This window comes from Sapajus apella, unplaced genomic scaffold (genome assembly GCF_009761245.1).
Source record: "Sapajus apella isolate SASKATOON/1434 unplaced genomic scaffold, GSC_monkey_1.0 scaffold27, whole genome shotgun sequence".
NCBI classification, from domain to species: Eukaryota; Metazoa; Chordata; class Mammalia; order Primates; family Cebidae; genus Sapajus; species Sapajus apella.
In genome coordinates, this window is record NW_022436967.1 from 18,132,453 (window position 1) to 18,154,991 (window position 22,539).

At 39.2% G+C, this 22,539-nt stretch overlaps 1 protein-coding gene across 6 annotated transcripts in view; it reads left to right on the forward strand.

The window, feature by feature from the left end:
• The first annotated feature begins 509 nt into the window (after window positions 1–509).
• Window positions 510–22,539, forward strand: part of PRDM5 (PR/SET domain 5) — a 218,462-nt gene continuing 196,432 nt past the window's right edge. For 5 of the 6 annotated variants that reach the window (XR_004273178.1, XM_032292419.1, XM_032292420.1 and 2 more), the window contains exons 1-2: window positions 627–831; window positions 19,841–19,924. Coding sequence is in view for 5 of the 6 variants with exons in the window: in XM_032292419.1 (XP_032148310.1) it covers window positions 739–831; window positions 19,841–19,924 (177 nt within the window). In the remaining variant the exon portion in view is untranslated. Of the gene's footprint in view, window positions 596–626; window positions 832–19,840; window positions 19,925–22,539 lie in introns of those variants that run through there. The other variant, XM_032292421.1, reaches the window with a different exon arrangement.

Below are 22,539 nucleotides of genomic sequence, written 5' to 3' on the forward strand. Positions count from 1 at the left end.
TTCTCCATAAGTTAATCAACATACTTTAAGATCCCTTATTAATTCAAACCTCTGCGACAAACATGAAAAAAAGCAAACACGCCTAACTCGAATGTGAGAAGCACGGAAATTTCCTAGACCGCAGGGCTAGTTCTTAATAGTCGGCAAAAAGCTGGCTTTCAGAGTCAGAAACTTGATAAAGTTGTTTTGCAGGATGCCCCGGCTGTGAGAAGGTCCATTTCGTTTTGCAGCTGAAGACAAGTAAGCGAGACTCCCCTATGGTAATGGTTAAGTGGGGCAAGGTTCCAAAACCCAAAGCTGGACAAAGGCGGGAACGCACGCCGCTGTGCCGGGGCCAGGGCTGCTGACCGCCCGCGCAGCTCGCGAGCCTCCGGGTTTGCGGCTCAGGGGTCAGCCCTGCTCCAGGCTTCGCGCCCGGGCGCGGGTCCGAGCCGCCAACTTCGGGCCAATCAGCGAGCGACGTCCCGGCGCCCGCGGCGCCCAGGCCCGCGCCCCCAGCGCCCCCGCGACAGAAATGATAGCTACGGATCCGGGCCGAGCCCGACCCGGGACTAGGAGGGGCTGAGCCGCGGGGGATCCTGGAATCGGCAGGGAGGTGGGGATTCTGGGAGGAAAACTCCATTTCCTCCTTCCCTGCCGGCTTCTCCCCTCTACCCTGGCACCCCAAATTTCGATGTGTCGCCTGCCGGGCGCACAGCGCCGGTGTTGAGCCAGGCGGCGGCCGCCACGGCTGGGAAAATGCTGGGCATGTACGTGCCGGACAGGTTCTCCCTGAAGTCCTCCCGGGTTCAGGACGGGATGGGGCTCTACACCGCCCGCAGAGTGAGAAAGGTGGGTGACCCCGCGGCGGCCTGCGCGTCCCAGCACCTCGCGCGCCCTGCGCCTTCTGCAGTCGCCCCGCCGCAGGGCCCGGGGTGCGGCGGGCCTCACCCCAGTGGCCCCTCGCCGGGGCCGAACCAGGCTTCCGCGGGAAGGCCGGGGACCGCGGGGCGCGGCGGGGGCGGCCTTTGCTCGCCGCGCCACCCGAGCAGGCAGCGCCACGTAGGTGGCCACAGTGCGCCCTGCGCTGCCGGCCGGTCCAGGGGCGGAACTGCTACCGACCTCCTTGCTGCAAGATGTCTTTCCTCTCACCAGCAGGAAGTGAGCGTGGCGGGAGCCTCCCTCTTCCTCGGTTAAGGCTGTGAGCTGCGTCTTTGCGTTGGCGAGGGCATGCGTGGGCGGGTGTCTTCCCCCGCGCGCACGCAGCGGGGCCGCCGCCGCCTCTTTTCCTTTAGGGTGAATTAATGTGGCTAGAAACTCCTAACTTTCCATGCGGGGATGGGAGGAGCAGCCCAGAGCGCCGCTCCATACAGGCCATAAAAATCTCATTCATACACCCAGGATTTCCTTCCCTCCCTCTGAAATGTGTTATATGTGCCTTCAGGGAGGTGTCAACCAGATGATCTTTGAATCTCTGTACCTTTTTTCTCTGCTTTTTTTTGGATTTGTCTCCAACATCGGTTCGATCTCTCCATCCAGAAAGTTGCATGTGATGAGAGGGAGCACATTGCTCAGTTCATACAGGAAGGGCCTGGAAGTGTTGGATGTTGAAAGCAAAGGCCTAGGAAGAGAGGCCACAGGAACAGTCCAGCTCTTTGGATTTGGTTTTATAAGTTAACTTGTTAGAGTCGTCCTAGACTCCCTCGTCCCCCTTTCTTAGTGGATGCTTTATAAGATGGAGGTTTGGGCAAGAACAGGCTTGTTCAGGTATGTTAACAAGAGGTTCAGAGGATGCACTCAGAGACACTAGGGTGCCTTTCATCTGCCTATAATCACCTCCCCTTAGCCTCCGACCTAAAGAGCTGGTGAAGAGTGGTAGAAAGTGCTACTAATCTGCAGGAGGAGCTTGACAACATGATCTCCAGTCATCCTTCAGGGCAAAATTGGAAAAAAATCAACCACTTATTTATTTTTTCCAATGGAAGCTGGGAAGAATGTTCAAATATTAAAAACAGTAATAAATACTTTATCTGAATTCGAGGGGTATTGAATAGTCGCCAAAGGGCCAAATGTTAAATCAACATTCTTTGAAAGCCAAAGAAAACTATCACCAAATGACTTCTGTATAGAGTTAAAATTCTTCTTTTAAAATGTGAAAAATTCTCAAACAGACCTTCCTTAAAGGTTTCTGACTTAAATGTAATTACTTAAAAAATTAAACACAGTTAAAAATCATTTATTTAATGTTATGAATAGTACTATACCAAAACAACTCTACAAAGATTAGAATTATTACATAATCCTTGTTGTTTGCCTCATATTACCATACAGGTTTTTAGAAACAGCTGGCCAACCTACTTTCTTTTAAGATTTTCATTAATTTCATCTTATTTTTTCATGTATTTGATTATTTGCAAGTATTTTATTTTGGGGCATGCGATGAACAGCTTCCAAAATCATGTTATTGTATCACTTTACTATTGCAGTGATAAATAGATACTTACCTTTTCCTGGCCAGTTTAATATATAAAACACATAGAGATGTTCATCTAGATCACATTTAGAATGCTTGCCTCTCTTTCAAAGTGAATATGCAGATGTTTGCAATAAATCCAAACTATTATTGACATTTAGTTATGATCCCAAGATAATTCGGTCACAAGGTCGTGGACAGGTTTGTTGATGTCAGAAATAACCTTAAAGCAAGCTTCAGTTCCTTTTCCTTCCAAAATCTGAGGACAAAGACAAAGGTAAAGCCAAATAGCAGACTTTAGCTGAATTGTGAGGCTTCAGCTGAATATCAGTGCATCCCTTACCTGTTTGTGGAAGGCAAATAGTCCGTCGATTCTTTGGTATTTTCTAAGTTACCTTGTACTAGGCCTAACTCTGGCCATAAATCAAGGCATCTGAGAAAAGAGATTTATCAGCAGCTACATTAAAGACGTTACTTAAAAGATTTCATGCTCTTTATTCTAAACAAATTTTGGAAGATACCACTTTTGATACATGTGTTGGAAATTACAGATATTTTGCCACACTTTTATAACACATACGCTTGTGTAACACTACTGTTTTAAAAAGTGATTGCAATTCAAACCATCTGTTGATTTCAAATTCAGATAATCTAATCCAGACTGAGGTTGGGGAATCTTACTCCCCACCCCCATTACATTCGCCAGGTTGAGATGGGCTTTTCTTGCTGGTAGGACCCCTTAATCCTTCTGTAGTCCTAGCCCTTGTTGTGCAGTGCTTCCTAGAGTGGTGGTGTCTTTGCAGCAGACTCACCTAATTCTCTGGCCTTACCTTAGTCCTACTAGATTTTTCCTTGGCAATTATCTTTTTTTGCTGGTCTGTTGCTTCTCATTTTTTTTTTTCCAGTATAAAAATCTGTACAGTAACAACTCAAGAAAAGGAAAAGAATCAGCAAGCTTTTGAGTAGGAAAAGGAGACCTGAGTTCATTCACACTTTTACACATTGTGATTTGCTAATAATCAGAATAAGAAAAAATAATAAAATTGACACTTTTTACATGCTATGTGCCGGACCCTGTCTAAGTGCTTGCTGTGTTTTCTCAGGAGCCCAGCTGAATGCTTCATTCAAATTGTGGCATTTTTAGGTTGCAAAGTATTATGCAGATTAAAGTTAATATTAGTTACTCAAGGCTCATAAATTAAGTATACATCCAATAAAAATTTAAAGTTAAGCAAACACCTTACTACATTACATTTTTTGTTTCATGACTATTTTCTTCCTAGCTTGCTTGTATGATTAACCACCAGTGGGTGGTGTTTTTGACGTTATACCTGAAGCTGCAAAGTGGAAAGGTTTGCAGATTAAAATCACATACTCAAGCTCTCAGATTATGTGATTTTAAGGAAAAGATTAAGGTGGAAATACACTACTCTCAGCTTTCTTTCCTTTTAAATATTTTGGCTGTAGGTTTTCCTTCTCTGACTTTCAGTCATTTAATCATTCATATGTGGCAGGTACTGTACTAGACCCTAGAGATACACAGGTGAGCGAGACAAACAAGGTCTTTTTCTGCAAGGAGCTTGCTTTCTTGTGTGGGGAGATAGGCAGTAAACAAGTAGAAAATGGATGATGACAAAATTGATTGCGGTATGTGTTAAAATAAATGCAGGAAATAAACAAGATGAGGTATTAGAGAGTAAATGAGGGGTGGGTCTACTTTAGGTGGGCCAACAGGGAAGACTTCTCAGAGGAAATTACACGTGAGCAGAGAGCTGAAGAAGCTCAGCCAGCCAGGAGAATATCTGGGAAGAGAATTGCAGAGAGCCAAACTGTTCAGTATAAAGCTCTTCCTCCTTCAAAATGCCTGTCTCTGGGGTTTGGCCAGAGGCATGCTTCCCTGCCTGTGGGATGGCCACTTGGCAGGCTCTAATCTTTTAGGAGAAATAAAGTCTCATCTCCACTTCTCCTTTTCTAAAATTATATCTTGTAATTTTTTTCCCTAAGTTAATAAACGTAATCTAATTGGCACATCCTCATTTAAAAGTGAGAACGCTGAAGCCCAGAGAGTTGCAGGGAGTCTAGTAGCTCACAGTTGCCTCTCAGATACCTATGCCTTTCACAGTTCCAACTCCCTCCTTTCCAAACCAAGGCACACACCTTGACTGTCACTGAGGGATTTGTACTAAAGTCATTTGGTCAGGTAAAATCTTAAGTAAAAACAAACAAACAAACAAACAAACAAACTACAGGTACGGTGGCTCATGCCTGTAATCCCAGCACTTTGGGAGGCCAAGGTAGGCAGACCACCAGGTCAGGAGTTTGAGACCAGCATGACCAACATGGTGAAACCCTTTCTCTACTAAAAATACAAAAATTAGCCGGGCATGGTCATGTGCCCCTGTAATCCCAGCTACTCAGGAGGCTGAGGCAGGAGAATCTCTTGAACCTGGGAGGCAGAGGTTTCAGTGAGCCGAGATTGTGCCATCGCACTCCAGCCTGGATAACAGAGTGAAACTCCATCTCAAAAAAAAAAAGAAAAAAAAACAACAACAACAACTAAAAATCCTGAAGTAAAGGCTTAAATGTGAGTTTGTAAAAATAAAATAAGATTTTAAGCAAAAGTCAAATTGTACAAAGTTAGAGAAAATATATATCAAAGAAATAAAAAAAAAAAAAAAAACGAAACAGAAAAGTAAGGCCCATAGAGGAAACATCACCACGCATAAATGTTAATAAAGGAAGACCAGACTTTGTGGGATAAGGTGTTATGTTGATCAGTTGTAGAAGGTGACTTGTCTGAAGAAACATGGATTTGTAGCCTAGGGCTAAAAATCTGCCAGTGAATGTTTGCTTACATTTCCTGGTGGCTGATGATAACTAATCTGGAAACATAATCAGGGGAAAAGTAATCATGAAGCCTGCCATATATACTATCTCTTCCCTGTGTTCACACATTCACACTTCTCCACAGTGACTCAAGGCAGCTCTTTGTATTTCCTGGTGTTGTTAAAAATTTTCTAAATTATGTAACTACTCTAATATTTTCTCCAAAACTGTATTTTGTTTTTTGTGTGTGATAATAGCAGCTACAAGTAATTAATTAATTCAACAAGTATTTATTAAGCTATGACAGTTTTTAGACACTGTTCTCATTACTCGTGGCAGAAGAGTGAGTGACAGAGACAAGTCACTAGATGCTTTTACACAGTTAAGTCTTGCAATAAGCCTGCAAGGGGGCTGTTAGTATCCCTGTTTTATAGAGGGAGCTGATGTTGAGGAAGGTTGTATCAGTCATAAGTGGGTTAATGAAAATTTGAACTCAGGGCATTCCATATAGTCTTTTCCTTAAAAAAAAGTTTTTTTCTCCATACTCATAAAATGCTGTATTCACAAATACACAAACAGATGCAACACTTAAAAAAAAAGAAACATGAGTTTACAAAAAGAAGAAAAGAGTAAACTCGCTTCATCATCTCACATTTTTCATTCAGTGATAGCTTGTGAAAATCCCTTTATCTGTCTTGGCTCTGTTATTTTTAATGTCTGAATATAATCTATGCTGTGGATGTGCCATAATTTTTATTTATTCAGGTCTTGCTTTACACATTCATTTAACAAATCTTTATCACTCTGTATGCCAAGACCTGTACTTTTCACTTTGGGGTACAATAAGAAAATAGTTATTCTGGCTCTTGTGGAGCTTGCATTCCAGTGAGGGGAAACACAAAGTAACAGATCTATCAGATAACTTTTATACTATGCTAACTGTGATTAGCCTTATAGAAAAAAAGAAAAAGAGCTCGGTATGTTTGACTTGGCAGAAAAGGTGTGTGGGGGTGTGTGTGGGATGTTACGAATGTTAGATGGATCAGTTAATCCTCACTAAACAGGAAAGATTTGGGCAATTATTTGAAGGGTGGTAGGAAATTAGCTAAAGCTGTATCTACAGGAATAGCACGCTGTGTAGAAGGGGCAGGTACAGTAAAGGGCCTGAGACGAGAATTTGCCTGTTGCATTCCAAGAACGAGGAGGTCAGTGTGGCTGGAATGGGCAATTAGTTGAAGAGGAGGTCAGAGGGCTAGTGAAGGGATGAGTGTTACGGGAAAAACTACTGCTCAGGGCCCTTTTGGTCACTGCAAAGACTTTGGCTCTTGCTTTGAGTGAAATGAGAAGGCAGAGCTTTGGGCAAAGGAGTGACAAGTTTATCAAGCATGACTCTGGTTGTTCTGTTGAGAATAGTTTGCCACAGGGCAAGTGTGCAAACTGGGAGAGTTAGCATTTTACTGCAGTAATTCATGTGAGAGGTGACGGCCGTTTAGACCAAGATGGTAGCTGCTTTGGTAGTGTATTTTTTTTTAATTTATTTTATTGCATTTTAGGTTTTGGGGTACATGTGAAGAACATGCAAAATTGTTGCATAGGAACACACGTGGCAGTCTTGCTTTGTTGCCTGGGCTGAAGTGCAGTGGCACGATCTCGGCTCACTGCTACCTCTGCCTCCTGGGTTCAAGCAATTCTCCTTCCTTGGCCTCCTAAGTAGCTGGGATTACAGGCACATGCCACCACACTCAGCTAATTTTTGTATTTTTGGTAGAGACAGTGTTTCACCATGTTGTTCAGGCAGGTCTCAAACTCCTGACCTCGTGATCTGCCTGCCTTGGTCTCCCAAAATACTGGGATTATCGCCCAGCCAGTAGTGTATTTTTAAAGGTAGAGGTAATAGAACATGCTGATAGGTTTGGATGTAAAGTGTGAAAGAATGGGAAGGATTCAGGACGATATCCAAGGATTTTAGCCTGAGGAATTGGAAGGATTGGATTGTCAGCCAACAACTGAGATGAGGAAGGTTACGGGTAGAGCAGGTTTGAAGAGGGCATATCAGGTGTTCAGTTTAAGGCCTGTTGTTTTTGAGATGTCTATTGGACAACAAAAGGATATGTCAAAGTGTTGGTGAGATACAACTGTATAATGCAGTTCCTCCTTCCCATTCTTTAAAATGTCACATATTTTATATTACATGTTACACAACTTCAGTACATTTTTACTCTTTTTTCTTTAGGTCATCAGTGATCTTTTAGAGCAATTACAGCTAAGACAAATTGTCTTTGTTATGTACCTTTACTTTTTACCATTACATTTAGCTATTATTTATTGATTTTTGAGACAGCCTTGCTCTGTCACCCAGGCTAAAGTGCAATGGCACAATCTCAGCTCACTGCAACCTTTGCCTCCTGGGTTCAAGCTATTCTTCTGCCTCAGCCTCCCGAGTAGCTGTGATTATAGGCTCCCACCACCATAGCTGGCTAATTTTTATATTTTTAGTAGACAGGGTTTTACCATGTTGGCCAGGATGGGCTTGAACTCCTAACCTCAAGTGATTTGCCCGCCTTGGCCTCCCACAGTGCTAGAATTACAGGCGTGACCCACTGTACCTGGGCTATTTATTTATTTTGAACTAAGTTCTGTTTGGTATCATATTTTGAAAGCTGAAGTACATCATTTAACATTTCTTATGTCACTCGTTTGCTGGCAATGAATTTTCTCAGCATTTATCTGCCCTTCTGCCATGCTCTTGTTCTTCTCTCTACGGTGGACTTCACTGTGTTATTTTTTGGTGCTTGGTGGGCTGATGGTGAGGGATGTGGGAGAATGGACAGTCTTTTTCCATTCTCACTCTTATGTAGGCTTCCTCTGCCTGGGCCCTGGGAGTTGGGCTTTCTCAATATGCCTGCTCCTCTTCGCCAGAAGAGCTAATGTTTTGCCTTGTGTCAGTGGTTGGTCTTTTGTGGGTGAACATTTCATGTCTCTTCCCCAGTGGTAGGAGTCCCTTGATGGTTGTGGTCAAACTGCTTGAGTCTGTACTGTTTCCTGCCCTTCTCCCAGCAGTGGTGGATCTTTACAGGGGACAGCCTGGGGATGACGGAAGTTTGCTGCTTTTCTTGCAGTAGCTAAACCTTTCCTCTGATATGAGAAAAAGATCAGGACAGGAGGTGTATACTGTCATGACATTCTTTGCAGCACCTGCTGTTCCTCTCTTGCATGCCAGCACCACTGAGGAAGTTTCTCTTTGTTCTCCCATCTGTTCCCCAACCTCTCTCACTTGGGAAGTTCTTGGAAAAGAATGTCAGCATGCCTGTCACATCCCTTGGGTCTGGGGCTGTTGTAGTTCTATACCTTCATGCTGTCTCCCATTCCTCCTTTAGCAAGTTGTTAAAATGTTAGTTGATTTCTTGTTTGGTTGATGGATGGAAGAAAGCACTGGCCACAGGTAAGCTAGTGCTCTCCTTAAGAAAAGTTATGAGTTTTGCAGTTTATCATTCTCATTGTTAGTATAGTACTGATACTCTTTCTAACTTCTTGGTGGAAACTGAACTTTTATTTATTTTTATTTATGTATTTTTTATTTCAATAGCATTAGGGATACAAGTGGTTTTTGGTTACAAGGATGAATTGTATACTGGTGAACTCTGAGATTTTGGTGTATCCCTCACCAAGTAGTGTATATTATATCCAATATGGAGTTTATTATCTCTCAACCCCTTCCAGTCCTTCTTCTGAATGTCCAGTGTTCATTATACCACTCTGTATGCCTTTGTGTACCCACAGCTTAGCTCCCATTTCTAAGTGAGAACATGTGGTATTTGGTTTTTCATTTCTGCTTTACTTCACTTAGAATAATGGCCTCCAGCTCGATCCCAGCTGCTGTCAAAGACATTATTTTGTTCTTTTTTATGGCTGAGTAGTATTCCATTGTATATATATACACCACATTTTCTTTTATCCACTTAGAGGCTGATGGGCACTTAGGTTGATTCCGTATCTTTATAATTGTGAATTACACTGTGATAAACGTACATGTGCAGTTGTCTTTTTGATACAGTGGCTCTTCCTTAGGGGAGATACCCCAGTAGTGGGGTTGCTCAATCAAATGGCAGATCTGCCTTTCGTTCTATTAGACAACTCCATACTGGTTTCCATAGAGGCTGTACTGATTTGCATTCCCACCAGCAGTGTATAAGCATTCCTTTTTTAAAACCACATCCATGCCAACATCTATTTTTTTGTGTGTGACTTTTTAATAATGGCCATTCTGGCTGGGATAAGGTAGTATACCATTGTGATTTTAATTTGCATTTCCCAGATGATTAGTAATATTGAGCATTTTTTCATGTTTGTTGGCCATTTCTATATCTTCTTTTGAGAAATGTCTAATGTCATTTGCCCACTTTTTGATTGATGTTGATAATGTTTCAGTTCTGTGGATTCTGCATATTGGCCCTTCATTGGATGCAGAGTTTGAAGATATTTTCTCCCATTCTATGTATGTAGAATGTTGAAACTGAACTTTTAGATAAAATTTTGAAATTAAATGACAGTTTCTCTATATTCTTTTTTTAAAAAAATTATTTAACAAATCTCTCTGGTTTTAAAAGAGATACTTTAAAATCTCCCACTCCAGTTCTTATTGCATTTCTAATATTGTTTTGTTTCTTGCTACTGTGTCATATTCATAAATGTAGTTTTTATTATCACATAATGTCCTTTATCCTGTTTACTACATTCACCTATTAATTTCATCTTGTCTGAGTTTGACACATTTGCCTTTTTTTTTTTTTTTTGGCTTTTATTTGTATCTCTTTGTCCACACATGTTAGTGTACTTTTAGTCATTTTATCTTTTTGTAATCATATATAGCTAGATTATAGTTTATAATACAGTATTATAGTCTCATTTAATGGGAGAATTTTGCTCCTTCACATTTAGTATAATGACTGATATAATTGATTTTATTTATTTTTGCCATCTTCGTTCTTATTGTTTTATATTGTAACTTATTTTTTCTTTTTCTTTTTTTTTTTTGTTAGGACACTGTTTTTTCCTTTCTCGTCTCATTACTTTGCTCTTCTCTTCTTTTTCTTTAATAACTTATTTATTCTTCCTCTCCTTCACAATCAGATGTACATAATTTTATTATCTGATAGTTAGGGTGAAACTGTTTCTGCCACAAAAACACACCGTTTTTTCCACAAGGCATTCCATTTCCCTGTTACTTCCCTCTTCTCCGTCCTTCTTGTCTCTCTCCCCCATGCAATTTTTAGAAGACTTTATCTTCCTGTCTCCCTTCCCAGCAATTCCTCTAAGTTTTGATGAATGGTAGGTTACTTACTAGAATCTTTTAAAGTATACTCCTGTGGTTTCAAGAGTTATTTAGCTCATATATTCCACATACCTAGTTTATTGTTAATCATGTATGCATATACACCAGGTATGTGCCTTCTTCTTCCATTTTCTGTTCTTTTTTTCCTGGTTCATTTTGTTAGAGACTTTTTATTTATGGTACTTTTTCTAACTAGATCATGTGGGTAATGTTTTCTCTGAGTCTGTGTATATTATCAAATAGTCTTTTTTCACCTGACTGTAAAGGATCTCTTGACTTGGTGATTCTCAAGTTGTGTCTTTTCTTTGTAGTCTGTAGATGTTTTTGTACTGTTTTGTAGGTTCCAGCTGGAAGTGTTTGATGCCAGTCTAATTTTTTTTTTACTTTACAGGTTACCTTTTATTTCTGCTTGGATGCTAGTAAGAGTTAGTAGAGTCAAGATCAGTGAGTTTACTAGAACCTGTCTAGACTCCTTCATCGTCATCATCATTCTAGATTGGGAATGAGTGAGGTCATTTAATTTACCGAAGCAGGTTTATCTTTAGCTTAGAAAATTGTTCTTATTAATTATTGCCTCTTACTGTGTACAATAGCTCTTTGGGAGCTGTAATCCTAGCACTTTGGGAGACTGAATGGGAGGATTGGTTGAGTCCAGAAGTTCGAGACCAACCTGGGCAACATAGTGAAACCCAGTCTCTATGAAAAAAAAAAAAAGGTTGCTAGGCATGGTGGCATGTGCCTGTAGTCCCAGCTATTGGGAGGCTGAGGTAGGGATAGGAGGATTGCTTTGGTCCAGGACACGGAGGCTGCAGTGATCACACTGCTGCACTCCAGCTGGGGTAAGAGTGACACCCTGTCTTTCAAAAAATAAATGCCTCTTGATATGGTTTGCCTCTGTGTCCCCACCCAAATCTCACCTTGAATTATAATCCCCATGTGTCAAGGGCAGGACCAGGTGGAGGTAATTGGATCATGGGGCAGTTTACCCCATGCTGTTCTCGTGACAGTGAGTTCTCACGATAGTGAGTTCTCACAAGATCTGATGGTTTTATAAGTGTCCAGCATTTCTCCTGCTTGCATTCACTATGTCCTGCAGCCCTGTGAAGATGTCTGCTTCTCCTTTGCCTTCCACCGTGATTCTAAGTTTCCTGAGGCCTCCCTAGCAATGCGGAACTGTGAGTCAATTAAACCTCTTTCCCTTATAAAGTACCCAGTCTCAGGAAAGTTCTTTATAGCAGTGTGGGAATAGACTAATATACTTCTCATCCCATTAAAAAAATACTCTGGAGTTACGTTTTTTTTAAATGTGAGGTTTCTAAATATCATATTTTTATCTGTCTGTAGTTTTCAGTTGAGATAATTTTTTGAATTTGATTCTTGTCTCTATTTCAATTCATTCTCTGAAGATATTTAATTGGTAAGTTAATGGGTTTATTTTTTTAAACATTAAAAGGGTTTAATTTTTATTATTTTAATGTCTTATTTTTCTAACCACAAAATAACACATTCATAAAAATGAAAAATACAGATAGGTACAATAAGAAAATAAAATTGTTATGTATTTTAACTCTTAAAAGGCTTTTTGTTGTTGTTGTTGTTGTTTTGTTTTGAGTGCTGTATCTGGATCTCTTTTGGTAATTCAGGTATTCCCTTTAGTTGAGGTATTCTGTCTGCTACAGAACACAGAGCCTGGGTCTCATTTTTCTGCCTTATATTCGTTTCTCTGGCAGCTGGGCTCCTTTGTATGGGCTATTTCCCTTGGTTGACCCATGGAGCTCAAGACTGATTATTGAATAGTCCTCTGTGGCGTCAGTCCTGCAGGTGGCAGAAGACAAATGGGTCTCTTTTCAATGGGACTGTGCTGGCAGATAGGCTGTCAGTTCCCTGTCAGTCAGTTTTCTGGTCTCTTGTGCTTTCTTGGGCATCAAGAGCAGGAAAGATTGAGCCCCCTCCATCTCTGACTTTCAAATTATTTTTTGGGATTCCCTGGTTTTCAGTCTTTTTTCCCTGGTCACTCTGCTGTCTTCTACTTTATCACTAAGCCCACTGGAGAGAACACCCCACACCAGTTGTCTGCCAGAACCTAAGGCTTCACTTGCACCCATTTGCCCACAGATGCCAGTAGTAGTTGTTTTGCTCAAGAGAAGAAAGTAACTTAGGTTTGAGAGTGAAAGGGAAAGGTGCTGCATTCAGGTCACCATACATCTACAATCCTTTTTTTTCCCACAAGTCTCATTTTCATTTTGTATTATTTTGCAAGTGGTGCATTTCATCAAGAAGAATTCTGTTTTATTGTGGGCACCACTGAGTTTCTTTCCCCTGACCTCCGCTATATCAATTGGAGTAAGAGAGACAACCACAGTAATTAAACTTGGAGTTTTTGTTATCCCTCTAACAGGAAGTTGGCGGATGGAACATGATGTTTGTTGCCATTAGTTCAGTGGCTGAAAATGTCAGGGCAGAAGTTTTGCAATGCCCATGGACTCAAGATGGCTTTTCAGCCCCAGCTATCATGCTCATTTTGCAGGTGGGGAGAAAGAGGATTGGGTATATATTCTAGTTGACTCAGCTTCATTTAAGAACTTGTATGGGCCAGGTGCAGTGGCTCACACCTGTAATCCCAGCACTTTGGGAGGCCGAGGCCAGTGAATCACCTAAGGTCAGGAGTTCAAGACCAGCCTGGCCAACATGGTGAAACCTATCTCTACTAAAAATACCAAAAATTAGCTGGGGATAGTGGCAGGCACCTATAATCCCAGCTACTCGGGGGCTGAGACAGGAGAATTGCTTGAACCCAGGAGGTAGAGGTTGTGGTGAGCTGACATCGCACCATCGCACTCCAGCCTGGGCAACAAGAGTGAAACTGTCTCAGAAAGAAAAAAAAAGAAAAACTTGTGTGATATTTCCATACAATGATTTCTGATTGCAGGTTGTTTGCTTCTCTCTCTTCAAGATAAACGTAGTGTTTTACCTGGATACATTAGTACCCTTAACAAGATCAGTGTTCTAGTACTAAGGAGAATGGATATAGGGAAGCAACTAGTCTGCCTCAGACTTCCTACAGTAGGGAAGGAAGATGGGATATTTTTCACACTGAATTTTCAGGAAACACATTTAATACATTATTGAAAGCCTACTTGAATTGCAAAGGCACAGACATGCACAGCAGTTTAACATTGAAACATAATTATGTTCTAAGTGAGGACTTCAGTCTCCTTCTGTGAAAAAAACATCATATTTCAAATATAAATGACTCCAGTGCAGATTGATTTACTTTAATATATTTATTTAATCTATATGTATATTTTCTATTTCTGACCTATTTTAAAGTAAATTACAGACATTGTGACAATTCACTCAATACTTTAGCATAAGGGCATTCTCCTAAATAGCCATTTTAGCAAATCCAACAAAAACGACAGTAATTTCCTAACATCTTCTAATGCTAGCCCATATTTAAATTACTCCACAATTTTCTCTAAAATGTTTTTATAGCTATTTATTTTTGAACTAGGATCTGATCAAAGACTACACATTACATTTAGTTATGTCTATGAAATATCTCTTTAATCCCTCCCTCCACCTTTTTAATAACAGTGATTCTCTGTAGAGATCAGGCCAGTTGTAGAGTATCTCACATCTGGATTTATCTGATTACATTCCCAGGGCTTTATTTAACTTGTTTCTCTATCTTCTATAATTCATGCAGTCTGGAAGTTATATGTAATATTTCTGGCAAAAATACATTATGGAGTGCTGCTGGTTTATTGTGCTGCCTAATAGTAGGGGGCATATCATGTGTCTGGCTTCACACTGTTACTGATGCCACTATTGGGTTAAGGTAATTTTTCTATTGTAAACATACTGTTTCCCCTTTGTTCTTAGCAAGTAATCTGTAAGCTGATACTACTATATGGATTTTTTTTTCGCCTTCAACCTTTTGCCTAAATGGTTTTAGCATCCATGGAGACTTCTTGCCAAATCAGTAATATTATTAGGGATTTCAAAATGGTGATGTGCTAACTCAAATATTCCCTTGTAAAGAAGAGCTTTTCATCATCAATTTCTGCTGTCTGGTTATCCTGAACTATGGTTACTATTGAAAAGGGAGGACAAAATGCTTAATTCCTTTTTTTTTATTAATTTTAATAACATCCTCTAATGATAGCAAATGAGGTTTTTAGAAATGATTTCCTTTTTCTTTCTCTCACTGACAGTCAGTATGGACTTCAGAATTTGTTAATGTGTTTCAATCAGTTATACTTTTGTCCCCTTTAAGTCTCAAATTGTCCTAACTTTGGTCAGTGGAAGCTCTTTCTATTGGAATTTAAAAGCTGGAAGGAATATTAGAATCAACTAATCCAAATCCCTCAGTTTTGTAGATAAGGAAACAGGAGGCCTAGAAGATAGTGCTTTTTCCCACAATTCTGAAAGAGACATCTGCAGTGAATCTTTTTTTCAACTTCTTACTAATAACATTCAGCAAAATGAGAGAAAATGGCCCACACTTTCGCAATCATACAGTTTTTGTTTATTAAAAGTTACTGTCTAGTCCAGTGAGCAGCAGATTGAATGGATTAATTATCTGCTTTATTCAGAAACAGTTTGAATAAAAACAAAGAAGCTCCATTATGGGCTGGACATTGGATCAGTCTGAGAAGTGAGTTTGACTCAGTTTGATGTCAGTGTGTCTTGAAGTCACATTTTATTTGACCTGCACAAAGTGTTAAATTCTTGGAATTCATTGCCAATATAAAAAAATAAGTGATTTCACACACAAATTTGAGTTATCAGCTTCTTTAAAAATGTTGTATATATCTGGCAACATTGGATCCACATGGTGATATAGTAACATTCAATTGGAGTAGAAAATGGTTTTAGGTGGCATGTCCTTTCCACCTTACCTCCTGGCTACTCTCTAATGTATCATATACATGTTTATTGTTGGATATCTGGTGTTGTGCTGCCTTACTGCCTAACTTGTAAGTGTTTGAGGTGGTGACTCTTGAGATAGAAGTGAAGAATTCTAGGAAAGTTTTGGCAAAGAAATCACAGATCAAAGGTAACATCAATAATGTAGGCACAAATTAACAGCAAGAAAATAGATGAGCTGACAGTTTTCCTGTCTGCTAGTATGAGATCTTCAGCAGGTTTATCACGAAAAGTAAAACCAATGATATCAAGAAGTCAGCCAGAAATTTTTGAAGGTGTCAAGAAGAGTTGGGTTTCCTTCCTGTCATTCATTTTGAACCTTCTCTTGTTTAATTTACTAAAGCACATGTATGTTCTTCATTTATGATGAATCATATGAAAAACTTTTACTTTTTTAGGTAGGTCAAAAGTGGACAAATATTGGCGATTTCATATAATTCCACTAAAAGAAAAAGAATTACATATGTATGTGGTGTGTGCCCCAAACTTCCCTTTCATAGGTGTGCCGCCCAAGCAGATTTGAAGCCTATTAAAAGAGGCTTATGTTGAAGTTAGAATCTCTCTAGGAAATGTGGTTAGTGAATAAAAATAAAATTGTAATTACAATTTTAAGAAAGTACTGTTTGTATGATAGAGACGACAGTGAAGAAAGAGAGAGAGAAGGGTTGGGTTGCTGGTGCTGGAATCGCTAAGGGAAGGCTTCCTAAGAGTGGGTCTACTCAATATAAAATCTTCATCTAAAGTCAAATGTAAATTAGGTTTTCAATATCTGCATTGTTTCTCACCACAAGTAGTATGGATAATTGAGAGTTGGTTATTTATCTCTTTATAATCTTGCAGCCACAGAAACTTAAGTTTATTTGATGAACGTTTTCTAATACACCTAGTAAAGTATTTTGAAGAAATGTCATCAAAGACAGAAAGCTAATTTACCTCCCGTATCAGTGTTTTTATGTCATTGTTTTTCAAACTGTAGATTGCTGCCCGTCAGCGAGTTCTGTAATTAATTTAGTGGGTCAAAACTTTTTTTTTAAACATATGAAGTAACACAGAGTAGAAAATATGAGAGTACATTATACAGAGTAAATGCATTGTCTGAAGAAATTTATGCAGTGTCACGTTGAGAAATGATAGAATATATTGTTTGCTAGGAAGAATGATGTCAAGGAAAACCTAGCTGCCCTCACCACCCCCAAGTAGAAAACTACTTGTGGCATTCTAAAGTGTCAGGATTATATATAAATATCATACACTGGTTAAAACAATTCTTTAAGTGCAGTACATCTGACCCTGCCCCTGTGGCTCCCTCATAGGGAATATTTTTTAGTTTGTCTGTGATCAGTGGTAAGTGGGCACCAGCTGCCTACCTGGTTTATTTTTGTGTTTTGAGAAAATACCGAACATCTGTTTGTTAATAATTAACACCTGTTCAGAGAGAATAAGTGCGTGGGTCAGCGTCAGCTCCCTGAGGCTCTCGGCTTGGAAGACTGCTGGCCCCTTGGTTAGACCCATTTTGTTGTTCTATCTGGGTGTTTGCTTCTCAGTTTCTTCAGTGCCGCCTGGGTGGGGGTCTCTATGGCTGAGCTGGATCTCAGTAATCACAGGGTTTTTTTTTTTTTTTTTTGTCTTTAAAGGTTATTCTTGAAATATTAAGTATCTCAGTTTTATAGGTATGTGTTTCTGTGTATGTATGAATGTGCTAGGTTAAGATACAAAATATATTTCTTACTAAGAGTTGAGGTAAAAAGCTAAAAACCACTATTATAATTTGGTGGTTTGAGTTTACGATAGAGAGTGATTGTTCTCTATTAATGGTGAAGCTTTAAAATCAGCATTCTGGTTAATCTGAATTTTCACAGCTTTATGTCCTTTAGCAATCTTACTAGGTCTGCATCCAAGCAGGCTTTTTTCCCCCCGATCCCAGTACATTTATTTGAGTTGCTATTCTTTCCTCTTTAGTCTTCTGAACACTGTGGAATTGATAGATTCACTTTTTTCCCCTCCAAATTTATACTGCAAAGAGGAACTGAGTGGTTTAGATAGATCAGTTACATTGGAAAGTGTGAACTTAGATTATTATTACTTTCTGTAACACTTGATAAAGGCTAAATACATAAGAGTGGACCAAAAATTGAACCTCATCCATTCATACTTAACCCTCAAATTTATTACAAAATAACCTTATTTTTTTTAAATCTGTTTTCTAGATTGGCTTTAACATAAACTCAGTTTCTTCAATTCAGTAGTCAGTGTATTGAGTGTTTACATGGCAATTGCACGGCCCAGGTCATTGCTAAATTGTAGTCAGTGGAAAGCTGAGGAGGTGGCATCAGGTGGCCTCAGCAGTGGACCATGCAGCTGTCTGTCAGGGTTCTGAGTGTTGGCTTGGTGAAGTGGGTGGTGCCTGAGCTCTTCACTCAGAATAAGCCACTGGTTCCTGATACAGGTATTGATCGACTTACCACCTATGCAACTTAACGACCATTCAACTTTACGACCACACTCGCTAGCCACGACTGCTCCGCGTCTGGCAGCGCAAACGTTGCCTAGCTGGGCGTACGACAGTGCGGACCAGCTTCCGGCAGCACTACCATCTCCGCGTGCACCATTTCAACTGTACATATAGCCTACTCAACTTATGACCAAATCGTGTTACGACCGGTCCGCGGTCCTGACCATGGTCGTAAGTCGAGCACTAGCTGCTATGTCTGTTCATCGCCAGCTGATTGACCTTAAGCAAACAAGCTATTTAAACTCTGGGCCTCAATTTTCTTAGTTGTTAAATGGGGAAACTCCACATAGGATTCTTTGGAGCGTGGCATATTGTAGTTCAGTAAGTGTTAACTCTTTTCCCCTGTTCCTGTGGAGCTTTTCCTACCTGACATCAAATCCTGGTTAGGTGCCACCTGGAGGAGAGAAGCGATTACTTTGTAAAGAAAGACTCTTTGGGGCTGTTGTGTTTGAGTGTGATGTTGAATGCCCATTTTAGCATGAGGGGACTAGTGAGGCATTACAGGATTGTGAAGCAGAGCAGGCTTCTCTGACATTGGCTGTCTAAACTTTGTATTAGTATCTCTAATGTTATGAATAGTCAGAAATCTCCCTGTTTCTTTGCTCTGCCTGTGTTTAAGTTACTTACAATTATAGTCTTGGTTTGAAGAATTTCTGTGGGTATTTTCTTCCTCTAAGTTAACATTAAAGAAATGGTCTTCCTGGCTCTGCCAATATTTATGGCTTCTTCATCTATAAAATGAGGGGGCTGGTTTAACTATTAATATTTGTAATTTCTTTAAGCTTTAAAATTTTACTTTTCTCAGGAGTTGGGTGTTCTGCTGTATATTTAGTAATTTATATCCTTGAAACATTGCCTTGGTGGTTATCTTTTCTCCTTACAATGTTCATCAAAAGAGATTTTGTTGGCTTTTTTTCTTTCATCACCTCCATGCAAAGGGGAGGATTGTGCTGAAAAATAGTCATAGGCAGGTTTAGAAGCACAAGTGGCTGTGTGTCTCCTTTGCACACATTTCAATAAAATGTCTGGTTGGACAAATTCAACTCATTTCCACTTTCTCTGCAGTCCCTGCTTTCTTCACTTTAGAGAGAAGAGTGTTACTTGCCCATTGAACATGTCCTTAAAAGTTCCTTCAGGGTAGACTGAAGGACAGCTTACTTTCAGATTCTGATTTTAACAAAGACCAGAATTCTGCATCTCAAACTGGCAGCACTGGTGTTTCTCGTGCAGGTGGGCTTCAAAGCACACACTTCAAGAAAGCCTGGTTTAAAGTGTGCCAATTTGCCTGTTTGAAAGATGGCAGGCAAATTTAAAGTTTATTTATGAACACTCTTCCTTTGAGAATGGCAAGCCCCCTTCTTTCTTGCCCATAATTGGGATGAATTTATGATTTTTATGGAAACCAGGTGATTTTCTGCCCGGTGGGCTTGTCTCTCAAGTCAGACAAAACTCAGTGCTTTTTTCAAGACCTCTTGCCAGAAGCTATGAAGAGGATTGATACATATGAAATACAGTGTCCAGTGCCTTGTTAGAATTTGCAAGTCAAGTGATTGAACCCTTTATGTTGGCTCCTATGTTGTGGAGTGAGCGTTTTAGGCTAAAAACAGATTAAGTTGGATCGTAAATATGTAAACATTTTGTGTTGGGTAAATTAGTTGATATTTTAAAATGTCTCTTCATTGGGCATGAAGATTTGCAGAAAAACATTCCAGAAGAAAAAAATAGTTTATTTTAGTATGTTGATTTATTGTACTAATCTTTTTTCAATATAATCATTGTTACTCAGGGTGAAAAGTTCGGACCCTTTGCTGGAGAGAAGAGAATGCCTGAAGACTTGGATGAAAATATGGATTACAGGTTAATGTGGGAGGTGAGGATATGATATTTTAATGTTAAATTATATTTCTTTTGTATCATTTAATGCATTTAATGAATTTTTAAGTCTGGAATCAATATCAATTAGATTGTAGTTAAGTATTTAAGTATTGAAATGTTTCAATTTTTAAGGAAAGTTTAGCTTTTTTTTTTTTTTTTAGAAAGACTGTTGAAATATCTCACTAGACAGTTGTTTTAGAGCTCTGAAGTTCATCATCGAAAAATATGTTTTTCCTGTGTAATGATGTTTGAATTTCAAAATAAGCATGTCCTGAATTTAGAATTTGACTTCTGTAAATAAAATTATACTTAATATTTTTTTTATTTACTAGTTGAAGTTCTAATTATATAGAAACAATTTTCAGTTTTATGCTGTAACAAAAAATCTTGCCTTAAAATGTACCTTACCTTTAAAAACGCAGTTAAGGAGCTGTAACAGTAGACAGTCTTTTGCAGTCTAAAGTTTCACTTATGCAGAGATCTGTAAATGCCATTATATGTCTTCATTTTATAAGAATTTTCATCCTAGTTTATGCCAATTATATTTGTTGCTGTTCTTTTTTAAGTATTGGAAAAAGGGCCCAAGTGATCAAAGTAGGAAAGCAGCAGTGTAGTCTGTTGAAACAAAAATTTGGAAAGCTCAGTCCCAGGAATTATATATTCATGTGTTGATTAATGACAGGGGTTTCTTCTAAGAAATGCATCATCAAGTGAACATCATAGAGCATATTTGTACAAGCCTAGATGGTATAGCCCACCCCACTCCTAAGCTATATGGTAGAGCCTATTGCTCCTGGGCTATAAACCTTTACAGCATGTTACTGTACTGAATAATGGAGGCAATTGGAAGACAGTGGCAAGTATTTGTGTATCCAACATATTCTAAATAAGCCAGGCACAGTGGCTTGTGCCTAATTCCAGCTACTCAGGAGGCTAAGGCAGGAGGATTACTTGATGAAGCCAGGAGTTGGAGCCCAGCCTGAACAACATAGCAACCCCATCTCTAAAATATATATATATAATATATATATATATATGTATATATAATATATATATATTTATATACATATATATATATATATATATATATGCCTTGTGGCACATGCCTGTAGTTCCATCTACTCAGGAGGCTGAGGTGGGAGGATTGCCTGAGCCAAGAGCAAGGCTGCAATGAACTGTGATCTTGCCACTGCACTCCAGCCTGGGCAACAGAAGGAGACCCCTTCTCTAAAAAATGAAATTAAAAAAGGTTTAAATACAGAAATAGTACAGTAAGAATATAATATTATAATCATGTGAAACCACCATTGTGTATATGGTTCACTGTTGACTGAAACATTGTAATGTGACACAAGACTCTTTGATGGTTTCTATGAGGAGGTTAAGAGCTGAGGTACAAGTAGGAAGTAGAGATTATACAATCAGAAAGGGTTGGAAAACTGGAGTAAGGAACTACACATAGAAAGTCTCTCTGTGCATGTATCAGGAAGGGTCTTCAGAGAAATAGAACCAAGGAGGATATATATATGTATATATGTGTATTTGTTTATTTTAAGGTATTATGTTATTGTGGTGCTAGCAAGTTTGAAATCTGTTGGGCAGGTCCTGAGGCTGGAAACTCAGGCAGAAGGTGATGCTGCTGTCTTGAGGCAAAACTTCTTCTCCAGGATACCTTGTTTTTGCTTTAAGGGCTGTGACTAAATGGATGAGGGCCTCACACATTGTGGAGGGTCATCTCCTTTACTTACAGTAAACTGATTGTAGATGTTAACTGCATCTACAAAATACCTTTACAGCTACTCCTATATCAGTGTTTGGTTAAATAATTGGGTACTATAGCCTATCCAAGTTGACACATAAAACTCTGTGTATTATCTGTAAGCAAAATACATTTTTAAGCATCATCTGTATTGTTGAAACTGTGCGGATGGGGAGTGAAGGTGCCTGAGAAAGGATTCTGAAAGGTTTCTTCAGTGCAAGTGATGGAAAATGGAAATTAATAATATAGTCCTCATGATAATTTAAGTGACAAATGTTATTGATATTGTTTGAATTTAGCCTACTGTTTTATTTACTTTTATGAACTTGAACATCTTAATGGCTTTCAATTTTTCTATAAGGTGTTAATTTTCTCAGCAGTTAATTCTTCGACTGTGAAAGTTTTTCAGAAACCAAACATTTATATGATCAAAAAACCTGATAGTAAGTAATAAAATGATAAAAATAATACATTTTTAACAGGTTATTTTCTTTTTAAAAAAATTTTATTTGTATACATTTAAGGGGCACAAATTCAGTTTTTAACATTATTAATGGCTTTTGATACTTGTCTGAAAATTTTACTGTGATGGTATCATTAATGTCTTGCATAGCAATGAATTATTAAACAGAAAATGTTTATTTTCAAAGTAAGACTTGCATACAGGAAACAAAGTAATTTTTGTACTGTTGTGCAGTTTACAGTTCAGCAGTACATCATCGAGTTTTGCATTATCTATTCCTGTGGTTCTTTAATGTGTGCATTATTATTTTGTTTTCACACACTAGTTGTCTCCAGCTCTCTCACTCTGCTGCCCAAGGAGCTATTGGTTTTATACATTTTTATTCTCA